An 11844-nucleotide genomic window follows, 5' to 3' on the forward strand; every position below is an offset into this window, starting at 1 on the left:
TATATAAATCAGAATCAACATTGTAAGATAAATCAGCATCTTTACTACATTCAATATTAACTTTTAAATAGTAACTAGTAAATAATATATTAATATTTATTTCTTTATTAAATAATTATTTCAACGCAATAAAATATCCAAAATATCATCGAAAAATAAACAATACAATAAAAATTTTCCCAAAATACACTTCACAATGTAATCCACTTTCGATTCTCCATGGCGGGAAATTATGTAAACAAAAAAAGTTGCCATCGTTCACCATTCAACATCGCGTGTTTTCGCGTGATATTTTTAGGAAATAGCGTAACCGTTATGCAAAAAAAGAGCAATAATAACTTTGCAAGAAATATTACGGACTGTTATATAACGGTTTCCACGAAAAGACTCCTTGAAAAATAGAAAAAATATATAATTAGTGACATTTCCAAACGCCATTCTTTTGTCTCCAGTTGACGCACGCACTGCGTTCCCACCTTTTTCATATTTGTGTTTTGACTCAATTTATACATATAGAATAATAACCTCTCTCTCTCTCTCTCTCTCTCTCTCTCTCTCTCTCTCTCTCTCTCTCTCTCTCTCTCTCTCTCTCTCTCTCTCTCTCTTACTTTCGAAATAGGCTATTTTTAGGCAATAATATGAACGCCTTCTCTAGCTTTTGTTTTACGGGAAGAGCAGACTATCCTTTTCCGCACATTGTTTTAGCAAAGTACTCTTCTGTCAAACATTGTAATAAAGTCGATTGTTTCACTCAATTACAGGTTTGAGACGTTCGTTTGTACACACACACACACACACATATATATATATATATATATATATATATATATATATATATATATATATATATATATATATATATATATATATATATATATATATATATATCAGCCGTTACTAGTTCACTATAAGAAACTATAAGAGATTACTCGAGTGCCATATGTGGATGAGATCATGATGAGGGGGTAAATGGAGATGATTTGGGCATGCTCTTTGCACTCCTCAACAGAAATTAGTTCACCAAATGTTCAGCTGGGCTCCACAAGGCATTAGAAGGGTTGGAAGACCCAGGCCTACATAGCTGAGGACTATGAAGCGTGAAGTAGGAGATGATGAATGGAGAAGTATTGAATAAAAAGCTCAAGATAAAGACGACTGACGAAATCTAACAAGAGGCCCTGTGCGTCAATAGGTGTAAGAGATGATATACATACACACACACACACACACACATATATATATATATATATATATATATATATATATATATATATATATATATATATATATATATATATATATATATATATATTTATATTTATATATATATATATATAGAGAGAGAGAGAGAGAGAGAGAGAGAGAGAGAGAGAGAGAGAGAGAGAGATACACACATATATATACATATATATATAGAATATATATATATATATATATATATATATATATATATATATATATATATATATATATATATATATATATATATATATATATATATATATATACATATATACATATGTGTGTATATATATATATATATATATATATATATATATATATATATATATATATGTATGTATATATAGATATATATATATATATATATATATATATATATATATATATATATATATATATATATATATATGTACATGTATACACGCACACACACACATATATATATATATATATATATATATATATATATATATATATATATAGAGAGAGAGAGAGAGAGAGAGAGAGAGAGAGAGCGTGTCACTAACACATTAACCTTCATTTTTTTAAACTTATCCATAATATTCAAATTACTCTATTTTTTGGAAATATATAAAAGCAAAGACAAATTAATTTTATGATAATTGCTTCTACCTACGTTAGGTATTGAACTTATAGGTCTACACTTATCCTTACTGCTCACTTCTGAATGATACCAGTGCTGGAAACTTCCACTTAAAAGCTATATATACTCATTTTTTTTCAATGAGGGGCGTTTGCACCGACTCGCAGCGGTGCCCTTTTAGCTCGGAAAAGTTTCCTGATCGCTGATTGGTTAGAGTCATCTTGTCCAACCAATCAGCGATCAGGAAACTTATCCGAGCTAAAAGGGTACCCCTGCGAGTCGGTTCAATTCTGCCTCACTAAAAAGAATTGACTATAGGTCTACATAGAAAGTTCTTCACCTCTGTTCTTCAATCTTTCTACCTAGGCTTATAAGGAAACTTAATATCTAGAGTTTTGTACTTCTTTGTTCAGGAAGGGCAAAGGCTTAGTATAAGGCTAACAATGACAACTTTCTTGTTTTTATATAGGCCTACACTAAGACACGATAAACCAACAGAACGAATTGAATTAATATAAAAATCTCTATACATTTAGATATCACAGATATTAATAAACAATAGATTCCCTCACAAAGTAAAATCTCAAGTTTACATAGTCTTTGTCTTCTGCAGTTCATTGCCATCTCTATGGTAAAAAAAAGAGCAGAAAACACGACAATTCTCTGAGTTTTGCACGAGCACAGAGGCGTCATATTTTGACCTCCCTTTGTGTTCTTTCTTATGCGAACTTGAACTATCGTTGGTTGTCTGTTTATCTTTTTTGTGAAGGAACAAAGTCCTCTATAGCGGTGAGTTGTGCAAGGATCCGGCATAGTACAAAGAGGAAGGTGTGCAGAGAGAGAGAGAGAGAGAGAGAGAGAGAGAGAGAGAGAGAGAGAGAGAGAGAGAGAGAGACTTTGTCTAGAGCTAGACCCATACAGTCTACGTGAGAGAGACTTTGCCAAGACCAATGCAGCACTTTAGAGGAAGATTTTTCCCTAGACTCTGTTGAGAGAGAGAGAGAGAGAGAGAGAGAGAGAGAGAGAGAGAGACTTTGTCTAGAGCTAGACCCATACAGTTTACGTGAGAGAGACTTTGCCAAGACCAATGCAGCATATTAGAGGAAGATTTTTCCCTAGACTATGTAGTGAGAGAGAGAGAGAGAGACCCATACAGTTTACTTGAGAGAAACTTTGCCAAGACCAATGCAGCACATGAAATGAAGATTTTTCCCTAAACTATGCAGAGAGAGAGAGAGAGAGAGAGAGAGAGAGAGAGAGAGAGAGAGAGAGAGAGAGAGGAGAGAGAGAGAGAGAGAGTGTATTGAGCTAGACCCAGAGAGAGAGAGAGAGAGAGAGAGTGTGTGTGTGTATTGAGCTAGACCCAGACAGTCTATTTGAGAAAAACTTTGCGAAGAGCAATGCAGCATATGAGAGGAAAGTTTTCCCTAGACTATGGAGAGAGAGAGAGAGAGAGAGAGAGAGAGAGAGAGAGAGAGAGAGAGAGACTCTTTGCCTAGACTAGTGTAGCATATGAGATTTTTCATAGACTGGAGAGAGGAAGAGAATGAGAAAGAGAGGTTTGCTAGATTAATATAGCTTTTCCTTTTTCAGTTAGACTGTCCCATGTGGCCAGATAGTAGCAAACAGTCTCTGTGCAACATTGCAGTCTGTAGGAACATCTGAAAATCAATAGATGGTTTATGGATGATTATAAACGAAAATCTAAAGAAAATATGTCTTTTTTCAGATTTTTGACCAGTATAAATATGGCTACAGCGTTGCATCCGAAGACACAGGCAACTACCATGCAAGATCGGAAGCCAGGGATGGAGAGACCGTTAGCGGTTCCTACAAGGTAAGTCTCTCTCTCTGTTTTTATGAGAACACTGAATACAACAAAATTGTGTTTAAATTTACAAACATAACACTCCAATTTTCACATCTCAGGTGTTAGTTAAAATTAAATACTATATAAAATTTATTACTATAAAATATATGTTATATGTATTTTGATAAAAATATACTTATGATCTCAACCTCAACATTACTTGTCGATTGAAAACAGTGTTTATGTTTATATCTTTTCAAGGCTTTTCAGACTGTGTAGGCCTATGAAGTGTTTTCAGTCCCCTTTCTCTTTCAGGTCGCGTTACCAGACGGCCGCGTCCAGATAGTGACTTACGTAGCTGACGACAATGGATTCCGGGCTGATGTCAATTACGAAGGAGAAGCAATTGAACATAAATCAGATTCTTCACAGGCTCCACCCACCTCTCCTCGTCCCTCAGTTTCCCATTCAGAAACTCACCAGAGAGCGCGTCCTGAGGATTCAAGTCCCCTTTTCCGCCAGCACGTCATACCCCAAGGGCAATTCGAGGAAGAACGACAAGATTTCCATCGAGCGTTACAGCAGCAACAAGCACGTCAGCCTAGACCTTCCCAGCCCCACTCTCAGTCTGTCCGCCTGGTCCCACGTCCCGTGCAAAGTCCATTTGAGAAACCCGTCACACTCGTTCCTGACCTGGAGGATGACCTGGCACCAACCCAGGCACCTCGGCCTATTAACCAGAACCTCCGGTTTCATGACTCCATTCATGTAACGACTCCTTCCCCCAATCCTTTTAGACTGGTGGTAGAGAAATCCCGAGCTTCAACTTATGCCCCTCCCATACATACCGCCACCATTAGCGCTTTTAGGAAAGCCATGGTTCTTCATAATGAAGATGAACTCACCACACCCACCAAGCGGGCCCCCGTAATAGGGGCATTCACACCAAGTTATAAAGCCAATGAACAGCATACCACACAACCCACAACAACATACTCCCCAATAGCAGCTACCTTCACACCACTGACCGACAGTCATGAACAGGATAACAGTCTCCTATCAACAACTCTTCCGTCATCCTTAAAACTCAGACCAGCCTTTTCCCACAATAATTTCTACCGACTGTCAAACACAACTCCAAGCCCACCTGTTACAGAACCACCCAAGTCTACAACGACCAACGCCCATACCATGAGGCCCCCGCACTCCCCAACGGAGGCCCCCGACACTTCGGGCATCTACCAGTATCATTCACATAACGGTCACCCAAGAGAAAGAGAGACGACCCTCTATAACCCAGACCCTAATTCTGCAGCGTACATCCACGCCCTCGGCAGGACACATGCCGTGCCAATCCTCCTGCCTGTTAATCGAGGTAGCGAGCATGTGCCCTTACATCACAGACCAGGCCCCCCACCAATTGTGACGTCGTCCACGCCTAGAACTTACTATCTCAATGCTCCAGCGGTTGTGTTGCCAAGCCAGCGTTCCACACCAATTCCTCCGCAATTGGTGAGAATGATAAGGGTGACCCCAGCGCCACCTTTGCAGTACAGCTCAGCGGAAGGAGTCGAAATCATCAGAGGTGATGCTCTCAGGAGACGTCTAACACTAAAAGTGCCTGAGCCCCACGAAACGGATATCTATCCGACGCCTAGGCCTAGAATCATGATCCTCTAGAATAGTTTAACCACGTTCTTTGTAATTTAAGAATAGTTATACTCCTGATATGTTTAGTTACTATGTATAGTTTCTTGACTTGTAGTAACTTAATATGAATTGGTTTACATAAAACGTGTAAACTGCAAGCAGTGATTTTGAATTCCATATAATGTCTTCCGAGCTGTCCACAATTTGACTTAAAAACAAATATTACAACATATCAGTATGCCTAAATATTGCCATAGATTTTTAGACTAATTTGCATCAGGTATCTCTATAGGCCTATCTTTTCTTCCTTTACTCTTTTGTAAATAAGTTTTCCTAGACTATGAAGTGAACGTTATTCCAAAATATTTTTTTACACTTGTAATTGTTTAAGCTGTCAATAAACATATTTTTGTACTGTACTATTGGAAGTGACCGCCATAAAAGGTTGCGTTCAAATGAGGTCCTTCATTTACCCTGAGAATATAGAAGTAGATCGAGTGGGTTGTCTCGTTAGTGCACCTCTCCCATTGCACTGTAGGATTTACCAGATCCAGAGAGTATTTACAGCTTCCCTTTAGCTCCTCGTTGAACCCACTTATTAGCCTTCAAATTTAGCTTATCTCCATTTCTGCTTTATGTAAGTGCAACTTCTTAGATTTTCATTTGTATTGCAACAGAGTAGGCCTAGTTTTTTTTATTTTTTACTGAACTTTATTGCTGAATAACCTTCCTGGTTTAAGCACTAGGGATATAAGAGTCAAATATCATGAATCAAACCAATAACATTATCTCATTTCTTAGATAAACAATGAAAAGATGCAGGAAATTGTCCCACCCCCAACGTGTGTGTGAGTGAGTATCTTTGCAATCAAAGTAAATTTTGATATGTAAGGGTTTCCAGGGACCTGGTGTAAACCCCTGAACTATAACCAGTCCCTCATTGCAACCTGTAAAGATTGACTATTTGACTTTCTTAGTTTCTGGAAGTCTACCAAGATCAGTTATTTGAGCCACAACAAAACAGTCTAATCGGAATCTTAAGTCTAAACACGCACTTCAGGACAAAGACCTGGGCAGAGACTACAAATAAACGCTAGATATCAAATCTTGCAACAAGCTTCAGATAATTGGTTCAAGCAGTAACAAGTCAAAGCTATTTCAATGAAGTTGACAGGGTGTCTGTTTATGCTATAGCAAGTTTCTAGCTTCTTAAATTGTCAGTTTTGTTTATCTCTTGTACAATCATGTTCATAAGTGACTGTACTATGCACTTTTATTTTCGATCACAAGTGAAAATAATTGGAGCCTTTGTAGGGTAACGGCCAGAGCCCGTAGAAAACAGGAATATTCTGAACTGTGGCCGTCGTTCTAAAAACGATTTTAGCGGGAGAAGCTAACTTAAAAAAACCCACCTAACCTACGCTAAAAGCCGCATCCTTACCCAGGGGGGCTTCGCCCCCCCCCCCCCCCAGACCCCCGGACCCCCCTCCCCCTTACACAACAGTTTCCTTACCTACGAGTACGACGGGAGAAGCTAACTTAGAAAAAAACCACCTAACCTATGCTAAAAGCCGTGTCCTTACCCAGGGGGCTGCCCCCCCCCCCCTTACACAACATATTTAACCCTGGATAGGTACGATGGGTCGTTCGCGACCCCGAGCGTCAAAAAAAAACAGGTTTTTCTCACGTGACTCACCCCCGTGACTGAATTTGTGGGTGATCGACCTGCAGGAGGTGTCTCCCCTACACGCTCTAGTAGTGTCCAGATGTGCATTGCTGTAGCTGTACTCCTTCCCCGATTTCTGAGACGCGTCGGGGTCGAGCGCGACCGAGTTTACCCTTCTAAGGTAGTTTGCCTAATTATCAAAGTTATTACGTATTATGAAATTGTCGTAGAATGGTGCAACTTGTATAGGTTATCAGTTGTGGAAAGTGTTGGTGGATTGTTTGGCTACCATGTGCATGATTTTTTTTTTAGTTAAAATATCGTTCATCACCACGAGGACCATTTTACCGCGAGTGCCCCTTTTTCATTTTTTTTCATTTTTTTGCCAAGTCATTTTTCCGTAAGATATTGCTAAATAGTGTCGTAAAACTTTTGCTTGTTTAGTGTTGGAAAGTGTGTCTAGATGATCTGGCTACCCATGCGTGACTTTGTTTTTGTCAGATACGACGTAGTTATTGGTATATTGGGTATTTAACTGCGGTTACCAATTTCTGTTTTTTTTCAATATTTGTAAAAATTACTACATAGTAAGGAATTGCCGTATATTATTCATTTTTTTTTTCATGTTTATGTGTTAGAAAGTGTGCCTTGATGGTTGGGCTAACACGTGCATGTCTTTTTTTTTATCTGAGATGCCGTATATTAGAATGTCGGGCATTTTACCGCGAGTGCCCCTTTTTCATTTTTTTTCATTTTTTTGCCAAGTAATTTTTCCGTATGATATTGCCAAATAGTGTCGTAAAACTTTTGCTTTTTTAGTGTTGGAAAGTGTGTCTAGATGATCTGGCTACCCATGCGTGATTTTGTTTTTGTCAGATACGACGTAGTTATTGGTATATTGGGTATTTAACTGCGGTTGCCAATTTCTGTTTTTTTTTCAATATTTGTAAAAATTTACTACGTAGTAAGGAATTGCCGTATATTATTGATTTTTTTTTCATGTTTATGTGTTAGAAAGTGTGCCTTGATGGTTGGGCTAACACGTGCATGTCTTTTTTTTTTATCTGAGATGCAGTATATTAGAATGTTGGGCATTTTTCCGCGAGTGCCCCTTTTTATTTGTTTTGCATTTTTTTTGCTTAGTCATGTTACCGTAAGGAATTGGCAAGTAGTGTCGCAAAACTTATATTTCTATAGTGTTGGAAAGTGTTTCTAGATGATCTGGCTACCCATGCCTATTTTTTTTTTCAGCCAGATATGGCGTATATATAAGTATGTGTTCGATTTTCCTGTGATTGCCATTTTTTCGTTTTTTCCCATTTCTTTCAAAATTACTACGTACTAAGGAACTATCACAGAGTAATGATTCATTTATATGTTTATTTGTCGGAAAATGTGCCTTGATGGTTTGCCTAGCACGTGGCTGAAATTTTTTTTTTCTGAAATGCCGTATATTAGAATGGCCATTTTTCCACGAGTGCCCCTTTTTATTTGTTTTGCATTTTTTTGCTTAGTCATGTTACCGTAAGGAATTGGCAAGTAGTGTCGCAAAACTTATAATTTTATAGTGTTGGAAAGTGTTTCTAGATGATCTGTCTACCCATGCCTATCTTTTTTTTTTTAGCCAGATATGGCATATATATAGGTATGTGTTCGATTTTCCTGTGATTGCCATTTTTTCGTTTTTTTCCCATTTCTTTCAAAATTACTACGTACTAAGGAACTATCACAGAGTAATGATTCATTTAGATGTTTATTTGTCGGAAAATGTGCCTTGATGGTTTGCCTAGCACGTGGCTGAATTTTTTTTTTCTGAAATGCCGTATATTAGAATGTTAGCCATTTTTCCGCGAGTGCCCCTTTTTATTTGTTTTGCATTTTTTTGCTTAGTCATGTTACCGTAAGGAATTGGCAAGTAGTGTCGCAAAACTTATATTTTTATAGTGTTGGAAAGTGTTTCTAGATGATCAGGCTACCCATGCCTATCTTTTTTTTAGCCAGATATGGCGTATATATAGGTATGTGTTCGATTTTCCGGTGATTGCCATTTTTTCGTTTTTTCCCAATTCTTTCAAAATTACTACGTACTAAGGAACTATCACAGAGTAATGATTCCTCTAGATGTTTATTTGTCGGAAAATTTTGTTTACTTCTTTTTTGATTGAATATCATCAAATTTTTTTAGCTAAAATATTATATTGTTTTAAATTTTTTTTTTCGATTTTATTTCCCTTCAAAAAACTTTTTTTGGGTCAGAATTTTAATTTTATAGTCGTAAAATAATCGACAATTATCCAGCAACCCACCATACAATTTTTATGCATATCCAATAATAATTAGATTAGTAAATAACACCTTGAAATTGACATACCCTTCCTACATTTCAAGTGGCAGATTAGGGAGTCTGAGTCAGTGTGGTTGGCGGCCATTTTGTGGACATATCCGAAGCGTAAGCTGCCCTATCTATATATATTCTTGTTCCCTATAGAATTTGTGATATTTTGGTATATTTTTACCTGCATAAATATCATATTATATAATAAATATATGTATTTTTTTACGAAATTTCTAAGTACTCAAAAAATTACCTTTAGATATGGCCCCTGATATAAATGTAATTTACAAAATAATGAAGATTTTTTTACATATTTATATTTTAGGATAACATATGTTTATTCCCTAAAAAAATTAGCCACTTCCTATTTCATTTGGGTACCCAAAAAAATTCATGAAATTTGGACAAATTTTTTTGGCCAAAAAAAGTTACCCTTTTTTTCTCATTTCAGATCTTCACCTCCATGGGTCTGACTTCATCCAAAATACATCAAGATGTGTCCTAAACATTCAAGAATCAATTCCTAAAAGGATTTGTGTATATATGTATAAACTTTTTTTTTATGAATTTTTATGTCAGGTCTTTTTTTTCTACTTAATTTTTTAAAATATTTATAATAAATAGTTTTTCTGCAGATGAGTAGTATTTATCTTTACAGTTGTTTTAAGCATTCATTGAAGTTTTTTTTGGCAAAAGAAAAAAGGAGGTTACTGCAAAAACTGATTTTTCAAGAATTTTTTTTTTGGCGTCTGGGTCGTTCGCGTCCGAGTATACTCTTAAAGGGGTGTCCGAGGAGCGTACCTATCCAGGGTTAAGATCCGTAGACCATTTCCAAACGTTTTTATTCTATACAAGATAACAGTCGGAGCGATAATAAGCATAATAGGACGCTTGGCTGTAGCGCTACAAACTACCCAAATAATTATTTATATATTTTATAAACTTGTTTTAATTATAATAGCAAATTAGTACATATCAAGACTACATCTAATATAAAAGGTAAAAAGATCACTGGTATAAACTTCGCCATTTTCGATATTAAGTCATGAAATAAAACGAAACATTCTGAAATATGAACGATGAAATCAGGGCTGCCAACCACACGCAATGTTCCTATACAATAGCAACAAGCGAAAACTTGCCTCCTTAACTCCGAAAGGTTGACACGCATGCTTCCAAAGCCGCAAGAATGATATTGCAAATTGTCAGAACACATACAGTAACATTCAACATTTAGCATACCACTTGCTTAGCTGACCTTAGAGTGATAGAGCATCATGGACAACATCAAATAAATTCTAGAGCTAAGAGACAGGAATCTTTAATAGCTATACGGAGTCATAATTGAAATGCAAAGAAATAAGCCATAAATAAAATATAAATCGGAACACAGTAATCAGGTGAATCAAACGTTTCATATATATATATATATATATATATATATATATATATATATATATATATATATATATATATATATATATATACATACAATAATGGTATTTAAGATCAATTTTATTACTATATGATTATTTTGAGTGTCTTTCCATAACATTTGCGGTTTTTATAATGACATATTTCCTATAAGATATGGTAATCATTTTATTCAATTAAATCCCACTTGAGATGTAACAAAATACGAAATAAAGTTACATAGTTGCTTCAATATTTAAGCTCGATTTATCCATTATTCAAACCAGAAAACAGAAGCAAAGCCAAGCTTGTAAAATTCATCCTACTCTTGATGACGTCACAAAGACGTATTTTCTTAATAAAAAATAATGATATAGTAATCAGAATCCATCCCTCTAATGAATCTGTTATTAAAACATATTATAATGGACTGTCTATATATTTTGAAGAACATATATCTTTGATTTGGTTAAAAATAAGAAATTTTCATGAACAGTAGCAACTCATAAAACCTCGTTCTCTCTCTCTCTCTCTCTCTCTCTCTCTCTCTCTCTCTCTCTCTCTCTCTCTCTCTCTCTCTCTCTCTCTCTCTCTCTGGGGGGGAGTTGAGTAAATTCTCATCCTACTCAATATGACATCAACAGAGACGTATTTTCTCAATATAGATAATTTGGTAATCAGAAATTATACATTTAATAAAAATTCTATAAAAACTTCTATTAAGGAACTGTTTATATATAAAGAAAATGCATATTTAATTTGATTAAAAATAAAAAATAAAATCTTCAACTCCCGTCCCTAGCTTAGGCCGTTTAATGGAACAGCAGCAACTCATAGGTACCCAGAGGCCGGAGCTCTCTTTTGGCGGGATATTTCGGTCCTCTGATTGGCTATAACTTCCTCGATTGTGATTGGTTTACTATTTTTAAACACACCCATCTCTTTCTTCGTTGCCAGAACCCAATCAAGTATTTCTTCGAACATGACATATTAATTTACCTTGTACCTTTCAACCAGATCCATTATCTATTTTTTACCAAATTAATAACAATTTCAAGTTTATGTCCATAAAAATTGTAATTTTTTATTTGAAATTCATTTCCAATAAGTAAAATACGAATCTA

The 11844-nt window shown here is 35.9% G+C and overlaps 1 protein-coding gene across 1 annotated transcript in view; it reads left to right on the forward strand.

Annotated features, from left to right (window-relative positions):
• LOC137625499 (mucin-2-like) overlaps positions 1–5737 on the forward strand; it is an 11516-nt gene extending 5779 nt beyond the window's left edge. Inside the window, exons 2-4 of the mRNA XM_068356409.1 lie at positions 2460–2635; positions 3576–3683; positions 3972–5737. Coding sequence (XP_068212510.1) covers positions 2460–2635; positions 3576–3683; positions 3972–5336 — 1649 coding nt within the window. The 3' untranslated portion in view covers positions 5337–5737. The remainder of the gene's footprint in view (positions 1–2459; positions 2636–3575; positions 3684–3971) is intronic.
• Positions 5738–11844: the final 6107 nt, after the last annotated feature.

The sequence above is a fragment of the Palaemon carinicauda genome, chromosome 32 (assembly GCF_036898095.1).
Source record: "Palaemon carinicauda isolate YSFRI2023 chromosome 32, ASM3689809v2, whole genome shotgun sequence".
Classification (NCBI taxonomy): domain Eukaryota; kingdom Metazoa; phylum Arthropoda; class Malacostraca; order Decapoda; family Palaemonidae; genus Palaemon; species Palaemon carinicauda.